General features: G+C 39.3%; 1 protein-coding gene across 5 annotated transcripts in view; it reads right to left on the bottom strand.

The window, feature by feature from the left end:
• Nucleotides 1-22,468, bottom strand: part of MAST4 (microtubule associated serine/threonine kinase family member 4) — a 646,820-nt gene that overhangs the window by 25,022 nt on the left and 599,330 nt on the right. For all 5 annotated transcript variants that reach the window (XM_049768741.1, XM_049768745.1, XM_049768746.1 and 2 more), the window contains 9 exons: nt 22,072-22,280; nt 19,556-19,694; nt 17,186-17,318; nt 16,143-16,308; nt 14,230-14,331; nt 7,056-7,178; nt 6,774-6,886; nt 4,874-4,998; nt 3,970-4,205 (listed from right to left, as the gene is read on the bottom strand). In XM_049768741.1, the coding sequence (XP_049624698.1) occupies nt 3,970-4,205; nt 4,874-4,998; nt 6,774-6,886; nt 7,056-7,178; nt 14,230-14,331; nt 16,143-16,308; nt 17,186-17,318; nt 19,556-19,694; nt 22,072-22,280 (1,346 nt within the window). The remainder of the gene's footprint in view (nt 1-3,969; nt 4,206-4,873; nt 4,999-6,773; nt 6,887-7,055; nt 7,179-14,229; nt 14,332-16,142; nt 16,309-17,185; nt 17,319-19,555; nt 19,695-22,071; nt 22,281-22,468) is intronic.

Below are 22,468 nucleotides of genomic sequence, written 5' to 3'. Positions count from 1 at the left end.
TTGCTGGGTCCTGGAAGGGAAGCATTGTAAAGCATCAGCTCCAGTTTCCACCCACCCCAAACTCATGCTTTTCCATTTTAAAAAAGTTCTTGCTGGTTTGGGGGCTCTCAGGGATCATTCCTGTTAGGATCAGGAGACTATATGTAGTGTTGGATATTAAACTCAGGTGGGCTGCATGAAAGGCCTTACTTACTGTACTATGTTGCTTAACCCCCTTTTTTTTATTTTTAATTTTATGAATCCTTCACAAAAACAGTGGTGTGTGTGTGTAGTCTTGTGCTTTTTCTTAAGTTATAATATAAACTTTCCTCAACAGAGTCAGGAGAAGCCAATAAAGCAAGACGATTTATAAACAGGGGGGTGGAGATGGAGGTTAGGGGCTGAGATCATTGTTGTCTATCTGGGGAACACATGGACAAGAGATAAGACTATTCTGGAGCAGAAGTGATGTGTTGAATCCCCCAGAGAAAGGTGATTGGCTGCCCCTTTGGGCTCCACCTGCTCTTTCCTTCACAGGCTATCAGTTTTCTGGTTTCCTTCTGTTTTTAATCATGAAGATAATATCTTCATTCATCTAGAAACAAGGATTCTCTCATATTCATATCTAAAACCTGAGAAGCCCCTAGCGTTTTAAAAGTCATCAACATGACCATCATCTTAAGATGCACGATCCATACAGAGTATTTCATGCCATCAAGAATGAGCCATTATGGGGCCGGAGTGGTGGTGCCTAGGATGGATCGAGGCTCGATCCCCCAGAGTCCCATATGGTCCTCCCCAGGCAGGAGCGATTTCTGAGTATATAGCCAGGAGTAACCCCTGAGTGTCAAATGGGTGTGGCCCCTCCCAAAAAAAGATGAGCCATTATAAATCTGCTGACTGACAACAGAACAGAAATCCTCTACCCAGAAAGGAGCTAGGCTAAACTCAGCTTAGCTGACATCTCTGCCCACCTGCTTCATATATGTTGACTGTGCAGCTGAAGACTGACCTAAGTTCATCAGAGGGGGACACACCCTGAAGATGGTGTCCATGCCAAGGGAAGCTGGGAGCTGGGAGCATGGCTTGGACACAGCACACACCACAGCCAGCCACTGTTCTGCAGAAATAGGGAGTAATAGACTTCTGTGGGTCTCTGGAGAACCTTGCTTATCAACACTTTTTCTGTTTCAACTCTGTTTCACAAACAGCCTGTCTAGTCATGCTACAGAAAGAAAGGTAACCACTAAAGGTACTTTGTCTTGCAAGTCAAGTATCTTAAAAAGCCATGTATTTACTTCTTGTATAGATATACAGTTGTTCTTCCTCCTCCTTTCTGGTCTGGTTTGGATGGGAACATAGATGCGTATAATGAATCTCTTTAGGGTAAACTTTTGAATACATTCAATACACATCTAAAACCATTATATGCTTTGGTCCCTAGGACTAACCTCCACAGTGCCAGGGATTAAATAGGCCGGGCCTGTGCACTATGCTATCTCAATCCATAAAACTTGAAGACTTAACGTTTTGTGATTCAAATACAATGAAATCAGGAAAACAAAAAGAGCAGGTATGAAACTGTATGTCCCCTAAACGCCAGAGTGAACATACAGTGTTCTACTCTCCCTCCTTCCTGCCCATGCCAGTAACTCCACAACACCGTACCTAAGCCTGTGTTTCTTTCCTGCTAATGGTGGATAATGTCACCTTAATGTTCTGTAAATGTCAAGGGTTCTTTCTTTTTGATGGTGGAGCAATATAAAAATCAACAAATTTAATTTTACTACAGTCATGGTTTTCAGATTCTCTAATTACCCTTGGCTACAAGCAAATCAGCTCATCTCTCTATTCTGTATAGTCTCCAAGGTCTTTGATTATTTTTAGTGTGTGTAGGGGGGGAGACAAGAGAGTAAGGTGGTTTGAATCTATTAATCAAAATGCATAGCAGGACCTAGGCAGATTTTTTTTAATTATGAAAGTAATCAATCAAATGTGTAGACACCATCTCCCTCCTTCCCTCCCACCTTTCTGATAGTTGAGTGGGCTGCAGAGACAGTGAGATGATAAACAATTCACCCTAAGTAGAATCTTTAAATGGAAGCAAAAATCTTCCATTCAGAATGACATAATAAAGGAAAAAAATATGTAACACAGAGACTTTGCTAATCAGAAATATCCAATATGGAGAGATTTACATGTGACTAGTAAGACAAACAAAAGGTGGCCAGAAGTCTTTGTGGTGATCACTCCAACCCTTCTAAACCATATTTTCCTGAATTTTCTGAAGTCAGGGAAAAAAGAAAAATAAAAAGCCCCCCCCCATGAAAATCTATGCACACATGTAAAGTTCCATAGAACCAAACACTTTACTGAGGCTGAAATAAATGAGACAGTGGAATTTGTTTCCTTGGAAAAAATTTAAGCTATGAATATTCAGTTAGCTATAAAAATTCATTAAAAATTATGGAATCATTCATGGTTATCAATATAGCATACTGCATATGGCTTAATGAAAGCATTTATTATAGCAACCCTAAGCCATATCCATATCTCAGTAGAAAAAAAGCACATGAACATGGCTCAGTAGGATATGCTCTGCACACCACTTTTATAAACAAACTACCTGAAATGTACTGAAAGAGTTTGTTCAGGGGAAAGTGCAAGTGTGATGATCAATTGCACACCCCACCATCTTTAAGGGAAATAAGGATCCCTGGCATTTCAAACACCTATGAGAGGGAGCAAATACTCAGAGGGCTGAGTGAAGGCTTTGAGGCAGGAGGCCAGATTTGATCATTGATACAAGTCCCCTAAGCAAGGCCAGAAAAATAAGGGAGGAAGTGAACCCTGAACACCAAACTGGTAAAAAGACCCTGAACAGTACCATATATGACAAAAAAAAGGCAAGTCTGTGAAAACTTGTTCATACCCATTATCGCAACACTGATGTCAACTGAAAAAATGGACTACTGAAATAATACAGAGGGTAGGCACTTGCCTTGCATGTGGCTAGTCTGGGTTCAAACTCTGAAGTGATTTCTGAGCATAGAGCCAAGAGTAAGCCCTAAGTACAATGGGGCATGCCCCCCAAAAAAACAAAACCTTAAAATGCCTCCAAGCCCCATTGTTGCCTCTTCAGCAGTCAGATGTCTGCAGTTCTCTTCTTAGCACCCAAGACTGGGCAAGTAGCTGTGTCATGGCAGAGTCATTGCACATAGACACAGAACAGCTCTGTGACTTCCACGGATAATCATGGCTGCCACTGCTCCACTTTCAGGCCTGGGCTCATAGAGGCATTTGTCTTAGGCATGAGCAACCTTCTGTGCTTGGTGTGGAGAGTGTACAGGTGTACAGTGTGGTCTCGCTCCTTCTCAGGACTTATTTCCTACCTCCCGACAAAAGAAAACCACTAATCTTTGTTTTGGACTGGATGGGCAAGTTAAGACCTGAGTAATCTCTGCCACCTGAATGGAACCCTTACTCCTAAGAAGGAGCACCATGAGATAGGTCTTTGCATCCACTACAGAGAGGTGCGCTACCCAGGCTTTTATTTTTTTAGGGGGATATTGTTGGTTTTTGTTTCACACTCTGTTATTTGGGACCTACTCTTGGTTCTATATTCAGGATCATTTCTAGTGTAGCTAGGAGGACAATATAGAGAACCAGGGATTGAATTTAGGCTGGTGGACAGCCTTATCTGTCATACTATTGCACCAGCCACTGACTGCCAACAAAAGATGTAAGCAAGAGACCCAGCCATGAAAGCTGTAAGGTTTCAGGTCAAACTTGTCCCATCATGACTAAGGAAGGGTTGAAAAATCCAGTCGTAATTCTCAGGAGCTCAGCCCTCCAGGGAATGGGTCTAAGGAGAAAGACTCACAAAATATAGCATGCACCATCTCTGTAAGGCTGTTGAGCCTTAGAGCCTGTAGTCATTCCACTATGGTGCATGAGTTCTGAATGGCAGACATCAGGCCAAACTCTTACCTGACAGGGTAGAGCTGCTGATGGTGCTTGCAGGAGTGGTGACCTCAGGCTCCTCCTGAGCACACTCTGCAGGAGGCAGAGCTGGTTTCTCTGGCTCTTCATGAGTGTCCCTAGGACAGGAAGTCACTTCATCATGATCTACCTCTGCTGAAATAGCCAGTTTCGGAAGCAGGCCAGAATTGAGCTTATGTCTGCTGCTTTCAGTGTCTGAAGAGTTGGACGTGGATAACTGTTGCCTTAATGAAAAGCAAAACCAAGTCATATACACATACTTGGGCCCAGAGTGTGTGACCCACATTTCAGAAGAAACCAGGTAAAAATGGAACTTGGAAAAGAAGAGAGGCCTGCTTTGTATCATGTGGCAACTAAATCAGGAGTACCAACGCACTTGATAGAAAAAGTTCCAGCTCACCTCAGGAAGCTCACCACAAAGAGTGATGAGTTTAGTTAGAGAAATAACTACATTTTGAACTGTCCTAATATTGAGAATGTATGAGGGAAATGGAGAGCCTGTTTAGAGTACAGGCGGGGGTTGGGTGGGGAGGAGGGAAACTTGGGACATTGGTGATGGGAATGTTGCACGGGTGATGGGGGGTGTTCTTTACATGACTGAAACCCAAACACAATCATGTATGTAATCAAGGTGTTTAAATAAAAAAATATTACTGTGAAAGATATGTAAGCCAATATGGTCAAAATAAAAATTATATTAAAATATTAAAAAAAAAAGAAAATGCACATTCCAACCTCGGCCTATCTTAGATATATAGGTTGGAAACTCTGGGACTGAACTGTGCAAGTTGTGCTTTCATGGCCTTCTAGGTAACACTAATGTTCCCTGACAGCTGAAAACCACCACCACTGGCTGCTGCCTAAGAATTTTCTGAACAGGCATCTCACATACATTTCTGAATACTCTGAACTCCAGCTTAGCGTTTCTGTGGATGGCAATGCTGTGCTTTTGGTTTTGTCCCCCGAGTCTTCCTTCTCTTCTGAATTCTGAGTTATTCGGTCAATGCTGCTGAAAACCTGAAAGGCAGGGAATGAGTGCTTATTATATTATCTTGAAAAAGTTTGAAAGGAAAGAAAAATCACTCAAGTCTTTCTAAGAAAACTTGAGAGTATGAATGAAGTTTGAATTGGAACTGTAGATTCAAGACCATTTCATAGGAGTTGAGTGAACTCAATATATATTTTTTCTTTTGGAATGGGGAGCCACAAACATACCTCCTTATAAACTCTGTATCTAAAAACAAAATGCATAGCACATTGGGCTTTCAAGGTTTTGGAGCAATGAAAACCTTAGGTTGCTTTGTAACCATACACTCAATCAGACAAAGAAAATCACAGAAGAGTTCATGACCACCAGTCAGGGTAGAAAGGAAAAAATTGAATTGGATACAAAGGGAAGAATAAATCATCTAGCTCAAGACTTATGCATGTATATATGCGTATAGGGAAGGAACAAGGTTGCAGTACATATTTGGTTATAAATCAGATTTTTGTTTGGCTTATAAATCAGACTTTTGTTTGGCTTATTCCAGGCAGCTTTTTAATGTATAGGAATTCTGAAGGGCATCAGAACTCAAGAAAACCCCAGATCTCAGTCTACCTATGAGTTCCTACTGTTCCATCTTAGGAATGAAAGGCCAAATGCCCCATGTGGCAAGCAATCAGCCACCTGCAGCACCTTGGGAATGGCCCTGAGACTGAATACCTATGATCCACTAGAGATAAGAGAGACAGGTTTCAAGAACACAACAGGAAGGAAAGTGTTCATAAGACTGTACTGGGCCAGAGAAAATGTAGTAGCCTAAACCCATGTTAAGTGTTTCCAAAGGACACAGCTGGCTTGGGGCCAACTTGCCATAAACCCCACCATAGAAATCCCTACACTGCACTGTGCCCTTGCCATCAATAGTGTGCAATACTAGCTGCCTTGCAGATTCAGTCAAAGCAACCACTTACGAAAAGGTACTGAACACTTTAAAATTACCAAATGCTATAGAAATGCTAAACAATCATCATGCAAAATGCCATGGCAACAGAAAAAATATATATCTACTAAAAATAGCAAAAAGGAGATAAGGAGGGCTCTCAACTCATTTCTATTCTCCTTGGGCCCTGCCTTGGCTCAGGACTATCAAGTGTCTTTGCTTCGTTTGTTTTAATCTTATTACTATCCATAAAAATTTCTCTCTTAAGCATTTGTTTCAATATCATATACCATTTTCAAAATCCCAGATTTACCTCTTATTGTCTCTTTAATAGAATTTACAACTTCTATGCCCATTGTGACACGATTTCCACTTATTCCAGAGTTAGCTGCTCCCACTTGGCTTTGCTTAGTTCTAGGTCTGAGCCCTCTCCTTTGTACTGGATTCTATGTGCTGTGTGCTTAAAAACACCACATCAACTCAATATTTCTCCTTGTTAGATGAAAGAAAAGGGGAATCACTCCTCAGTACGGCATTCCACATTATGTCTGTGGCATAGTGATGGCCTTTCAGTATGTACCAGATGTCACTACTGATATAACACTGAGTATAAGGCTAAGCCTTCATGAAAAGAAAAAACTCACACATGGAGAACAAAACAGAGAAACAGATTCTGGCAGGGTGAGTAAGGATTCTAGGTTACTGAGGTGGTGAGGTTACTTTCCATATATAAAGAATTTTATGTGTGAGACCCTATATCATCCATAGTTCTTCCAATCTGCCTATCTGAGCACAGGTACCAATTCTCTGATTTGTGAGGAAATGACTTCAAAGACACCCTGCATGTTTAGGCCATTTTCTACTTACCTTTGAAAACCGATGTGAACACGAAGAAAACTGCCTGATTTCCACAGTAAAGTCTTCATCATTTGTGTCGTCCTCCTCCTCAGTCTCCATATGATGATACTTCTCAGACCGAGCTGCAGAAAAACACGTGGGCACAATTGCAATTACTCTGAATTTCAGCTTTTCCTTTGAACTCCGCATTCAGTGTTATATTTAAGAACTTATGGTTTGAGAGGAAAAGATTCTATCACAAAGGAAGACAATTTTCGACCCAACAATGACTATGTCAGATAATGCACATACTATCAAAATAACTTGTGTCATCTTCGGATTCCAGTTGGGGAATGAATTCCGCCTTCTGTCTCAGCAAACTGTTCCAGTCTAAAGAGCGAAAGAATCTATGCTGCTTGACTTCATATGCACCCCCTGAGAAGGGAAGGACAATGAAAGTATTAAACCAATCTTCCATGTAAAGGTAAATGTTAGTTTTTAGGAACAACAACCTTCCAACATTTATCATCAGGGAAATAGAAAAATCATGGGCATCTGACTTTTTCATTCCACATGCTATACCTTCCCAATTTCCCCAACATGTACCAGAAGGAGAGTTTATTTGGCTAACAGCAGTTCTTGGGCACACTCGTCCTTTGTTAGTTTTTTCATGATTTTGTCCATTTTTTAAAGGGTTAATGATATGGCTACTTAAAATCACATTATGCTGAACCAGGGGTGTGGGCATGTGCTGGCCCAAAGCAGGTTACTCAGAACAATCCCCCAAAGAAATTCAAACAAGGTGCAAAATGTGTTCACAGTAATACTTTCTTCCAGAAAGGAAAGAGTAATAAAGATGAATTTTTCCTAAGTAACATATAATGGTTACTATTCAATTTTATTGGATTGCTCATTAGCATAGTGAGGAATTAGATTCCCTGGATTCCTAATTCTTCTTAGGTAAGAACTGGCAAGGTTGTTAGATAGATTTATCATTCATATGGTGAAGATCAATCACAATTCCAGAGTTTTATACGACTTTTTGCCAAGTCAGCATGACATGAAAATAAAGTTGTTAATTTAATTCATGACTGCAGAGAATGATTTTCGAAGGGTAAAACCCCCTCAGACAATTTTTATATATTTTGGTTTTGGGGTCACACTCAGCAGAGCTCTGGGTTACTCCTGGCTCTGTGCTCAGAAATCACTCCAGGCAGGCATGGGGGATCATATGGGAAGCCGGGATTTGAACCACCATCCGTCCTGGATCAGCTGTGTGCAAGGCAAACGCCCCACTGCTGTGCTATCTCTCTGGTCCCAACCTTAGACATATTTTGTTATCCCCATATTAACAGATGATACACATATTATAAAAATGATGCAGTCAGGCCTTCGTTTTAATACTATGACAATGATAGTTGGAACTGATCATTGTGGACAATAACTGGGTGTTGAATAAAGATGAAGCAACATGCACAGTACCTCTTCATTTCATTTACAACAGTGCAATTCAGTGTGTAAAGGGAAAAAAGGATAAGAGAGAGTGAGAGTGAGAGTGAGGGAGAGAGTGTGTGTGAGTGTTTGTGTGAGAGAGAAAGAAAGAGAGAGAGAGAGGTACCTCTCCAGGGGCACTACTTTCCCCAGAGGCATACAAGGCAAGGGGAGGGTGGGATGGAACCTGGAGATACTGGTTGTAGAAGGGTGGTGTACATAATTAAGATTGAAACACAATCATGAACAACTTTGCAATCATGGTGTTTAAATTAGAGGGGAAAAAATCATGGGATTTTGTCCCAACAGGCTCCCTTGATCAAGCTATGTATTTCCCGGAGTGCCAAATCAAACCAGGAGAACTGGTAACCTAAAAATAGTGGAATGATAAGAAGAGCACCAAGTTTGAGAGCTCATTTCCCTACACCTTCTCAAGGGAGAATGAATTATTATTTACAAAGCATTATATAAGAATCTTTTTCCAAGTTTCTCTACATCTAACATTATGATGAGATATGATATTGATCACAATGGTGATTGCATTAGCAGCTGGAATTTGAGGGTAGATGTGGGTAAAGATTGCTCTAAATGTGTTTTTCATTTAAAAGTAATGCCATAAAGTAGCATTGGCATTACTAGTGCCATTTGTTGGTAGAGAAAGTAGAAACAAATAATATTGCCCACTGGGTTATTCTATTACTTGAGTTAAGATTATTGTGGAAACTAAAAACCAAAATGGTAAAAACAGCATGTCCATCTTCAGTGTCCTAATGCCACATGCTATTGAAGGGGAAAGCATATGTATTTTTGTTTGTTTTGGTTTTGGGTCCACTGCCAGGGATGGTAAGGGCTAACCCCTATGTTCTGCACCCAGGAATAACTTCTGATAGGTTCAGGGGACCATATGCGACAGAGAGAATCAAACCCAGGTTGACCAGGTGGCAGGCCACAGAAGGAAAAGAATATTTAACTTAGATGCTACCTTCCAGGCTACCTCTTATCAATCTGCAAATGGATTCCCAATTGTCATTCCTAGGGATCCAATCCTAACATCCCAGACCTGTTACTCTAATGATACTGCTATATAGTTCATACTCTACTACCCTGTGTATGCTGGCTCTTACTTTATCATATTTACACCATTTGCATCCTACCCAAACACAGTTCCAATGACAGTCTTCTAGTGTTCCTTTCTTTGACAAGTCAAAGGGATTATATACACATGCATCCAACTCCCTGGCCTTGATGATACAGAGTTCAAAAGTCCAGGTGTACTTAACATCCACACACTATTCAGCAACTTAGCCCTTTAGTGACAACTTTGGGGGCCAAACCAAATCAAATGACAGTTCTGAGACTCTGAGGTCACTAAGCTTTATCCATAAAAGCAGAGGTCTTTATATAGAGTCAAGGTTCAAAACAACATTTGCAGGCCAGAACTGATCTTTTCACTCCCCTGCCCACCACCCTCTGTGACCCTAAGTGAAAGAATTCATTTCATCTCTCTAAATGATGACAAATGGGTTCTCCCTAAGAAATGCATGGCCGATGCAGCTCCTATTTCTTTATCTCTTGGCTTCATGTTCCACCAAGAAGGGCGAACCTGTCACAAGATCTTCTTTCTCAGACAGTTTTGCAAAGAATTAAAGGAACACTATGGGGAAAATCCACTTTGCATTAGTTTCCTGAATAATCTGAACAATGTTACTATAAGACAAACGCTACATCAGACACAGGATCCCATGCAAAACACAGCACTCAGGATCAGAATTCCTCATGAAGGCTACTGGCTGTTGTTAATGTACCAGGTCACTGCATTGGAGGCTTTTTGGAACATAATTGGATATATTCCTCACAGGGAACTTGAACATGTGAAGTATAAACTATGCCCACTGCTAAAAGTTTAGGAAATAGAGAATCAGGACAATGAAGAAGTGACTTGGGATCTCCCAGCTGGCACATGGGTAGGAGTCAGTCACATCTGAGCAGCTCTAAAGTCCAATGAGCCAGGCTGCCACTCAACACTCTTCAAGTTCAAAAGTCTAGTTCCAGAATGACAAGTTCCTAAATTGCAAGTTATGCTTTGGCACTAATGTTCTCCCTAGAGTGTTTCTCTCCTTTCATGGAAGTTTCTTAAACATCCATTATGTTCTTCACACCCCTTTTCTCAGCCTCTCTAGTCTCTCGGGCAAATGTGCATTCGCACATTTTCACGGTGCATTATTTTGCCCGCTAAATATGCATTAAATCCAAAACGCTGTCACTGGAAGCAGCGTGGCAGGCCTGCGGGACTCTCAGCCTCAATCTCTGGGCTCTACTGGGACCTGTCACATTGGACCTGCCTGTTTGGCAAGCACTTCTTGACAATGCTAAGAGCCTGGGCAGGGTCCTTAAATGTCTCTTTTGAACTTCTGTTAGGCGATTTGCTTCTCAAACTGTCAAACCCTGAAAAGACCAAAAGTTGCAATCAAGAAAAAAATGTGCAGCATTCTTATGCACATAACATAGAAACAAGAGTTGCTAACTATCATCTGGGCTCTGTCTCTTACATCTGAGACTCTTACTTGGGACAAATTCTCCAAATGGGCCTTGGAATACTAGAGGAAAAGACTGTGGAAGAATATGCCCATCCCGGTATCCATTTTATCAGACTTATTTCTGGGATAGCTGGAAAGGATGTTTGAGTAGATGCAATCATTATGAGAGTCATAAAATGCTATAGCTTTTCATTTTTGGCTAAAATGAGTAACAACTTAGTGTTAGCCAGAGCCTTGACATATTTTTGTCAATCACTCATCTCTCTTGACCTATAAAATAAATCGGGTATTTTTTGGGGGGAGGGGGCATACCTTTTATTGCTCAGGACTTCCCCCTGGTGGTGGTTGGGGGGAATATTTAGATGGAGGGGATGGAACCCAGGTGAGCTGCATGCAAGGAAAGTACTCTACCTGCTCTACTATCTCTCCAGCTCCTAAAGTAATTCTGACTACAGGTTACAGAGGGCAGGGAATAACATATTTTCTTGTCACTCCAGAAGAGAGGAAAACCAGATAGAATGGGAAGCACAGTTGAATCTCGTCAAATGCTAACGACATTCTAGGAAACAGTGACACTAAGTGAAATGACTTCTGACAAAGGCAGGCTCTTGATCATTCTTTCACTTCATTCAGCATCAGCTGGAAATGTTTTTTCTCAATCATGTGACAAGAACATAAGCCCATGGGAAAAGATAATCTTCAAAGACCTGGCTGGACTCTGCTCCAAGGCCGGAGCATAGCCACCATTCCCGAATCTCCTAAACAGAACAAGCATGCAGATATAAACAAGACCAAATCTATTAACAGCCACACCTGAGTCTTAAACATCGTACCTAACAGGCATGATCTCAAGCCAGTAACCTTGCTAAGTGATCCTATCATGAGCTCCAATGTAGAGATGAATAAACAAGTTGTGCTAAGAAGATTAATGTGGCTCTGCTCATACCCCTAGACTCTGGCAATGTGACTATAAAAATTGTGCCCCAATTTTCCTTTATACTGCTTTTCTTAGATAAAGGCCCAATCATCTACTAAGAAGTAAAAAAAGGTCATAAAAAAAGGTATTTAAATAAGGGCTCACCTCAAAACAGTTTTTCAACTAAATCATGCTTTTTATAAAATTTAATTTTTTAGATAAATATGGATATTATGCTTTTGGTATATAAAGTCACTATATTCAATCTGTGTCCCAATCTGGACCAAAGTTTCAAAAATCTCCACCAATGTCCTTATATCCTTCTAATTCTGTCCTGTCCTTCCTTATATTTTACCTCCTAGTCTAGTAACATCAGTTGTATTGTCAGGGTTTGTTTCCATTGACCATTTCTTTTCTTTGTTACTTTATATACCCTGTAAGAATGAGATCATCTTGCATTTGTCCTCCTCCCTCTAATATATTTCACTTAATATGTCCCCCTCTATACCAAATCATGTTGTAGCAAAAGGCAGGATTTTGTCTTTTCTCAGAGCTGAGCAGTATTCCATCATATATATGTACCATAATTTTTTATACACTCATCTGGCCATCTGATTTGTTTCCAGATCTTGCTATTTTAAATAGCACTGCAAATAAATAAGATAAGGATGCATATATCTTTTCAAATTAGTGTTTTCCTGTTCTTGGGATAAGTATTTTTTGTCCTTGTGTCAGGAGTGGAATTACTACACATTTTTCTTCCTTAGAAGTCAAGATTTTTAAATATGATCCAAATGGTAAATATTTTAGGTTTTGTGGATGACAGTCAGTCTTGATTACACACTATAAAGCCATATAAAGCCAGTGTAATATGAAAGAACTACAGATAACCTGTTGAATGAATGTCATTGCTGTGTTCAATAAAGCTTTATTGACAGAATAAAGGTTTGGCCTGTGGATTTTAATGCATCACCTTAAATTCTAGTACCAGAATATTTTGTACTAAAGTGGAATAGTGCCTGCCACAGGGGAGTTGTGGGAAAATGTGAAGAATAATGAATCTGTGTGAAGAACATGTACGGAGAACATGTACGAAGAACACACAGGATGAATATTGAAGCTGTTGCAGATGCTTTTTGTTTTGGAAATAAGGGGAAAGGAATGACTTCTTTAGTATTTTCTGGTATTTCTATTAAAATGTAGTAGAGTGAAATAGCTCACAGAAAACAACCCATGAAACCTATGATTTTCATAAATAAAAAATATGGATGGTGTCTGCAGTGAATGTGTAGGTATGTTTATATTTAATTTGACTTAGACAAATTTAAACATTGGAACTTTGGCAGACTCGATTGGTTGCTATATGTTTCTATAATCAGAATGGAAGGAAGAAAAAAAAGGGACAGACATTGAAAAAATTGCTACAACCATCAGAAAAAGAAACACACTAATACTACACTAAAAATTATTTTTTTGTCTAATGTTTTAGTGCTAGAGAAAGACCCAGAGTTTCTCTCAGGCAAGTATTCTGCCACTGAGCTAGGTCTCATCTATAATCTCCTTAATCATCTTATGCTATGGTGCTGATTAAAGGAAACAGGATGGCTCTGTCCTGGTACTCATTTGGTAGTTGGTAATGTACGAGGTTAAATCTGTATGAGAATATTTTGAATATTGCAATTTTTTAAAGCCCAAGGTATAGAGGTGGGGGGAAAGTGCTAAGTACTGGAGTGCATGTTCACTAGGTCTAAATTGACTCCTAAAGTACTGCCAGGTATAGTTCCATTGGACCAAGCTCTGCCAGACTGAACAGCACCACTCTGAACCTTCAGGCCTTTATGGCCAAACAAAGAATATCCAGAAATGGACCCTGTATCCCTAAATACCATTAGGGAGGCCCTCCTCTTCCCTTCCAAAAAAAACCTAAATAAATGAATGTGTATGATAATTTGCCTCAAACTAGTTAAGACAAATGCTTTTCTGGACAGAATACATGGGCCTTGGGGCCCGGAGAGACAGCACAGCGGCGTTTGCCTTGCAAGCAGCCGATCCAGGACCAAAGGTGATTGGTTCAAATCCCGGTGTCCCACATTATCCCCCGTGCCTGCCAGGAGCTATTTCTGAGCAGACAGCCAGGAGTAATCACTGAGCACCGCCGGGTGTGACCCAAAAACCAAAAAAAAAAAAAAAAAAAAAAAGAATACATGGGCCTTAAAGGGTCTCCCCTACCCAAGAAATTTTATTTATTGCAACAACATAAGGCTAATTTCTGCTTTAAAGAAAATAAAATCAATGACAACAAAGAGAAAAAATAAATAAAACCACCAATCCTTGTAGAGTACATACTGCTTTGAATCAGAAAATAAATATCAAATTATTGTTATGCTATGTCGCAATCATGTAATACACCAACAAACAGATGTTTCCATTTCAAAACAAACAAAACCAAACAAAAAACCCCAAAAACAAAAACTCCAAATAAAATCCTCAGAGAGCTCCACATACAATATTATTTCTTTCCTATTAACACATGTGAGCTGACCTGTTCCCAGTCTCTCGAGGGGATTCTGCCGGAGAAGTAAGGTGATCAGATCCTGAGCATCAGGAGGTGGTGCCTCATCCTTCTCAGGCCAGTTTATCTCATCTACAAGAAAGAAAAAGTCATGTGCCACTTTTTTGTCCAAATTATGGCAGTTAGGGCATCACCTGCGCTCTTATTCCCACTCTATACTGACTGAACACGCACTTTAGCAAGATTTTCTATTAATTTCTAAGGATAGTCAATTTTGAGAAACACTATTTTATAAGAATGGTACAACTTTCAACACACCAGGAAAAGCCTGTTTTAAGAAGCAGTGACTTGTTTTTCTTTGTTCCACTTTCTTTAACAGAATTGGCCTACAACAAAGCATTCTTTCCAATTAGTCACAAGATTCAATATAGTGGAACCACTAAACACCTTGCTTTCAGGCACCCATCCAGGGATCATCTAAGAGTAACACTTCCTCTTCTACTATCGACAGATCAGAATTTTGCTAAAACTACTGTGCTCTTCAGCCCTCAGGACAAGAAATAGTTTTGTACAAATAACTCTTCGGAGACAAAGGAGAGGTCAAAATGCTAAAACCAAAGAAGGGGGGGAAATCCCAAGTCATCATGCTAATACAAGTATTTAAAATCTACCATAAATATTACAATATGTTCCATGTTCTAAAGGAGTTGCCTGAAGATAGGTGTGCATGCTTGTGCTATGGAAATACAGTAAAAACATGAGTTATTTCCATGTGTGCCTGCCTCTAGCTTCCTGGGCTGCAGTTTAAATCTGATTTGGAAAATAAAACATGAATATGCATCTGAGCCGTAAGGCATGGAGAACAAAGCCAGCATTTGCTGCTTGTGTTAATTAAACAGTTGATTCCTCTTGCCATTCAGGCCTTGGTATATCAGAAAACAGCCTAGTTATAAATCCATAAACAGTTCAGATACTGTATGAGGGGTTAGACACTGCAGGCAACTTACCAATCTATTTTGCTCAAGTTTACAAATATGTCTGCTTGCCTAACCACTGACAGAAAACAATGCTGTGATTAAGGGACTCGTCCTTCCAGAATGAACTGTGCCTCCCTTTTTCAATTGCTGGATTATGAAAGCATAGTGCAGAATGGACCAGAAATAGGTGATGGAGATAGCAATGAAGCTTCACCACTTAGGGAGATTTATTTATTTTTTTTTGATGTATGCTTCAGGGAAATTTATAAAAACAGCAGACAGGGTAGTAATAGAATCTATTTAATTATCATTTAGTTTTTGCCACAAGCCACAAAACAATAGTTAGGGTCAGCTTTCAGGTTAAGATCTAAAGATTATTGAATTTTAAATGAAAGATGACAGCTGTTACAGAAATAACATTACACCATAACAACTACCAATGAAATCATTAACAATCTGTGGATTAAATTTGCTTTCCTTCCCGTTCTCATTATTTATTATTTGGTAGACATTTGTTTTAGGGTTTATTTCATTTTTGTTCATTTCTACATTGTGCCATTAGCAATTTTCTGCATTTATGGAAATGTCATCCATATTAACCTATCTTCCTGGGTGCAACTATCCTATTATGAAAAGGGAGTTGACTGGACAGCAGTGCAATCATTTGCAAATCTCACACCAATTTCTTTTGCAGAAAAAGCACACCATAAAAGTTGGTTACATTGCTAGCACACTTCCAAATTTCATGTTAACAAAACTTCCTCAGATCAATTTTTAGCACAAATTGTTCTCTGGAGGTCCTGAAAGTCAGTTATGTGCTATGAAGAGTGAGTTCTTTTAATTTGTTGGCTAAGCCATGTGACACAGGTTAACATTTTAGTAGTGAAAATCGCAATACACCACAGAATTGAATCAAATAGTTGCTTCCCTACAATGGCTTAAAGATAAGTGTCTGATGATATTTACCACTGATGACTTGTCCAAATAGCTCTTCTGGAGTGTCCCCAAAGAATGGCACGCATCCAACCAGAAATTCGTAGAGGATAATTCCCATAGCCCACCAATCCACTGGCTTCCCATAGCCCTGTCTCAGAATCACTTCTGGTGCAATGTATTCAGGTGTGCCACAGACCTAAGAGATGATTGCAGTATTAGAATAATTAAAATATTAGACATGAATTACAATGAGCAAGATGGTTAAACACCAATTATTTTGATCAGAATGCACCTGCTCAACCACATGGAATCATTGGACTAAAGAGAGAACAGTAACTCTCAATTGGTGTCTCTACTATCCAAAGAATTGAATTACTTAGCTTTCCCAAAAAAAGGTCAACTATAAAATTCTGCTCCGATGTTAAAGGATGTGTAATTTCAATTAAAGATTTGAACCTGGCTGGTAGTTTCATTAATTTTACAATATTAAAGAACATTTGTAACCCTTAGATTCCGAATTATAATGCATTTTTTTAATCTGTCTCTAGGAAGATAGTTTAAGTATTTATCTGATCAAAATAAATTCATCCCCTGGTTACTTCGACAGAAGCATGACAGTTGAGATGTGTTTACCTTAAGTAACTTTACAATGAGCAGATTGTGGGCACATGGTAATGAGGCATGCTTAAAGGGAAATGGGCCATGGCTTGGATTTTAGCAACCGTGATTGTATGATGCATCACGGGTTTCATGAGTACTCTACCGAGACTCTCAAGTTCCTCACAAAAACAGTTCTCCATTTGTCTCTCTCACACTCTCACTTGTGTGCAATTAGATCGTTCGTCTTGCTAATAGACCATAATGTTGGGGGGAGGAATGTGGATGAGCGGACAGTTCAAAGAGGTCCAGGGAGAAAAATGGAAGCAATTTGCACTTTATTAAATGTAAGGCTTATACAGACATCTAAACCCACAGTCCCAATGTGAAGGTGGCTGGCACAAGTGGAATCCTAATTTCACTGGCAATATGTTATTTTGTATTTCTCTACAGAAGTGAATAGCATGCAGGCTTACCTGCTTGTCCAAGAACTCTCGAGCATCTTTCTCAATATGACCCTCGTAAAGGTTGGTAGTCATGCTCATAAGACCCACTTTGGATAATCCAAAGTCTGTCAGCTTTATGTGCCCCATAGAGGTGACCAGCAAACTATGAACAAAAGAACACAAAGACATAATTCACTTTGAATATACTAGGTAGCTATGAGCTTTCCATATCCCCTCCACAACCCTGTTAATTTGTAAGACTCTTTAATGTAATATTGGTATCTACCTTATCACCAAAAATTCAGACCCAAAGAAAGAAAGACATGACAGATTTGGACATTTTTCCCCTTGCATCTGGCAGCTTAATGTAATTCAATGTGGAAGGTCAGCAATAAAGTCAAGTTAATTTTTTTTATTTTGCTTGCTTGATTTTGGTTATGGGGCAACACTTAGCAGTACTCAGGGATCACTCATGGTGAGGCTAAAGAGAATATATATAGTACTAGAGATAAAAGCTAGGACTGATGTTTGCAAGGCAAGCACCTTGCCTATTGCACTGTATCTTTTGCTACCCACCATCACCCACTACCAGTTAATTTTTGTGATGGAGCCATACAATATCATTTGCAACTTGAAACCCTTACAAATATTTCAAGTGTGTAGCTCTGACATCTTTCTATTCTGAAAAAAAGAAAGAAGCTACCCATAATTCCACTCATCCTTTAAGAACTAAACAAGCAACCCATCTGTGACCCAAAAGAGAGAAGAAAAGTATAGTGTAGTGCTGGCTTGAGATTTAAATTTCTACTCACTAATCACTAAAGTTACATTTCTCATACACGGGAAAAAATTCACCTTTGATATTAAAATTTTTTTCATTTCAGGGCCAGATAGATATAGTAAAGGGGTTATTTCCAGACCCTGTTGATCTCCAACACAACACTCCCTTTATCGTCAACAAAGAGTGAGAGAAAGAGAGAGACAGAGGGAGACAGAGACAGAGACAGAAAGTGTCTCACAGAACTATACCTCTGGGCCTTGGAATTTGTCAAGAGTGCTCTCTGACCTCCTGAGCCTCCCACTCTCCCCAATTTTCATTTAACAGAAAAAAAAATGTAATTATAAATTTAAAGGAGTTTGAAAAGAAAAGTGACTCAAAGGATCCATGCCAAATATTTTAATAGCTGCTTTGTTTGGTAATGTTGTGACTGAAAATTTTCTTTATGTTGTTCTGTACTTTCCAAATTTTCTGGAATGAGCATGAATTCATTTTATAAAATTTCAGCATACTTGACATCTTTACATATTAACATGCAAATGCTTTTAGAGATGTCTCAAATTGGAGGAAGCATGAAACATTCAATAAATGGTGCCAGGATGAAGGAAAATAGTCTATCTGTATCACAGATCAGATGAAATGAAGTCAGCAAAGAGAAAAAATAAGGTCTGAGTAAAGTAGAATATAGTAGCTAGTAGTAAATCTAAGATAATATCTTAGATAAGATAATTGAGATAATTATCTTAGATGTTATCTAAGCAATATCCAAATACAGAAAGTGGCTAAAGAACAAATAGCATTTTACAAAACTTTTAAAAGCTTTATATAGTAAAAAAAAATTAAGATTAGGATCAGAGAGATAATATAGTGAGTAAAGGCACTTGGCTTACTCTGCAGGGTATGGACACAGGTATAATCTCAAGCACTACACATATCCGCCACACCCTCCCCAGTACTGCCAGGAATGATCTCTAGTCCCCAAAATAAATGAGGTCCCAAAACAAAAACTCCCCCTAAACCAAAAAAAATAAAAAAAAAATTGGGCTGAGCTATAGTGCAGCAGCTGATTTAAGATGGATCTGGGTTCTATTCCTGGCATCCCATATGGACCCCCAAGCCAGGAGAGATTTCTGAGTGCATAGCCAGGAATAATCCCTGAGCGTCACCGGGTGTGGCCCCCCCAAAAAAAAACAAAATAAAAAAATAGATTAATTATCTCTGGGCTTATAAGCATATTTTTTCTTGGACTTCTTACAAAATGTTTTTTTAAAGTATATATTGATAATTATATGTATAATTATCTATTGATAATTATATAACAATTACCATATATACTCTTAAAAAACCTATTCAGAAAGATGTTCTAAAGAAGCATTAAGAATATTTGTTAATTAACTATAGTAGAATGCCTGTCTCGAATACAGGCAAGGGATGGGAAGGGGGGAGAGGTAATGTTACACTGGTGAAGGGGGGTGTTCTGGTTATGACTAACCCAACTATGATCATGTTACTTAAATAAAAAATATATTAAAAACAAATAAAAAGAAAAGAATATTTGTTAATACATAGAAGAAAGACTTTGTATTACATTTAAAAGCCATGTGTTTCATTAGCACACATACTTGTCTGGTTTTAAATCCCTATGCACAATTCCGTAATTATGCAGATATTCCAAGGCCAGAACTGTTTCGGCAAAGTACATCCTGGCCATATCGACAGGAAGAGGACCCATGTTCTTCATCAGAGTCGCACAGTCACCCCCTACACAGAACACAAGAGAAAAATTAGGCCATGTCCTATTAGCCAGGGTTAATGATGCCCAGCAGCCTCCACTACAAAATATCACAGCAAAAAAAAAAAAAAAAAAAAAAAGGCTTCTCCCGCAGACATTGTCTCTCATTATTTATACATGGAGACTGCATGTGAAGTGATTGTGTTTCTAAATCAGAGCTGGACCCAGGAGACAACATTAGGGGCTGGAGCTCAAATCTGACATACTCATGGCCCAGGTCTGAGATGACACCCCATTATCTCACCACTACTGAGTATGGTCCTACTGGTTCCCAGCAGTCACTGCCCAACCTGAGCACTAAACTCTTAGGCTCCCAAGACTCTGAGCAGTGCTGGGGAAAGCCCCCTTGTGAAAATGTCATTGGGAAAATGTATAGGTATTATATTTAAGTTGTAGCATTTATTTAAATTATTTCCCCCTTTTATCTAGACTCTGTGATATACATGGTAGTTTATAATCATATAAACCTCCACTGCCATTGCCCTGTGTCCCATCCCTCTCTCACTGACCCCTGATTCCTCACACCCCTCAACCTGATTCCTAGATTGTTAGGATTTTAAGTTTAATTGTTGTAGTTTGGTTCCCATGCTTGCAGTAGTGTTGGATCGACTGTATACATACATACATACATACATACATACATACATACATACATACATACATACAGGTACTTCATTTTTCCACCATATAGGACCAATCCTAATTCTGACTCTTAGAGACTTCAAGCAAACTAGTCTTGGTCTTTTTACCTGTACCATAACAGCAGTAGTAAGGTCTTCCCTTTGAGGATTATTGCAAAGATTGAATGAGGTAATCTCCATGAGGAATTTAGATTAGGACCAACATTTAAGGAACATGTGACAGGTGTTTGTTAAAAACAAGAAATATCAGTAAAGCAAAATATTAGTGAAGTTTGAAAAACAATGGGTAGAGATCAGGTAACCTACGTCTTTGTTTTCTATCTACCATTAAATAACTTCTCAGACTGGGACTCAGAGAAAGCACAAATACTTACCAAGGACAAAGCCCTGAATCCAATAGAGGCTTCAAGCACCACAAGGTATGCTTCCCCAGAGTTCCGTCCCCCCTATACACAAGTACTGCCAACAAAATGATGCAGCATTCAAGAGAGCCTTAATTTCCTACAGTAGAATAAAGGGTTGCTGGGAATGGCTGGAGCCCCCACCTGCTTCTCTTAGAGGATTATAACTGACTTCACTAAGGGCAGAGGGTTAGTACAGGAGGTAGGTTGTTTTCCTTATACACAGCTGACCCAGGTTCAATCCCTAGCATCCTGAGCCTGCCAGGAGTAATTTCTAAACATAGAGCCAGGAGTAATACCTAAGTGAAGCTGGATGTGGTACAAAACCTAAAACCCAAAAACTAAAAAAAGAAATTAAAAAAAAAAAAGGAAAAAGAAAAACTGGATCAAGACACCCCCTCATCCTTCTTGAACTTCAGTTGACTCATCTGAGAAATGAAATGGTTGAAGTAAATGAAGTAAATGACTGTTAATGGTTCTTAGGGCTAAAATTTTTGAAGGTATGCTATTGTAAAAATTATAAGAATTTAAATTGGATTCTTTGAAAATTTTTTGGCTCTTGCTAATCTCTTCATTTTATTCACTCTGCTATTATGAAAAAGTTATAGTAGTCACAAGGAATGTAAAGTCAAAGGGATGAAAATATGATTTGGAATGTAGACTACAAAACTAAAAGTAAAAGCAACATTTTCTTAAATGTATCTTCCTTCTCCTAAAATTTAATTTCACATCGTAGAGCCTAAAGGGTATATTTTAAAATTCATTCTACAACATCGCAGTACCACAAAGATGGCTCAGAGGTCAGAGGTGCATGCCTTACACATTCAATCCCTGATACCACATTCTGCCAGGCCTTAGAAAGTCCTGCCCATTTGGATAATTCTCAGCAGGGGAGGCCTCAATACCTCATGACTGTTGCTCGGGACTCCCCATGCACCAAATGATGATCAACTATAATGAAGTTTTTGTTCTACATGATAAAAAGAAGTTGAGAAAAATCTCATCATCTCTGCTCTAACTTTAATGACCAATTGAGAGAAGCTAGTTAGGATTAAAAGCTATTTAAAAAAAAAAAAAGAAAAACAACCTTTTTCCAAATAGTACTAATTCTCCCTTTGTTATAAGAGAGCAAGCACTTTACAAGTAATTACCAGCAGATAATGCCTGGAATACAGCCATCTCATTGCCTGGCTGCAGTTCCTAGGCAGAGATAACCAGACAGGCATGGAGTGCCAAAGATTCTAGCACACAACTGAGCGAGGTTTCTAGAGACAGCTGTTATGTTCTCTGGCTCATGAACTTACCTTCCACATACTCCATAACCATGCATAGGTGGCGCCTGGTTTCAAAGGAGCAATACATGCTGACTACGAAGGGGTTTTCTGCAAATGTCAGAATGTCCCGTTCCACAAAGGCCTGCTGAATCTGATTTCGAAGGATGAGGTTCTGCTTATTAATCTTCTTCATGGCAAACCTCTGCCGGGATTCCTTATGTCGAACAAAGTAGACAGCTCTGAAAAGAACACAAGACTTGGCCTTCACAGAAAGAAAGGATGCTTCTAGGTACAGTGAACCATAAGACAATGAAGTTCCCATGAAAGCCAGAATTAAGCTTACACAAATGATAAATAATAGTAACCTCATTCTAGGACACAGACTTTGGCTAAACACATTTTCGGGTGGAGGGTGGGGGAGTAGAGG

The sequence above is a fragment of the Suncus etruscus genome, chromosome 2 (assembly GCF_024139225.1).
Source record: "Suncus etruscus isolate mSunEtr1 chromosome 2, mSunEtr1.pri.cur, whole genome shotgun sequence".
NCBI lineage: Eukaryota > Metazoa > Chordata > Mammalia > Eulipotyphla > Soricidae > Suncus > Suncus etruscus.
The sequence above is the reverse complement of the archived record's forward strand: the minus strand, read 5'-3'. Positions and strand labels throughout refer to the sequence as shown.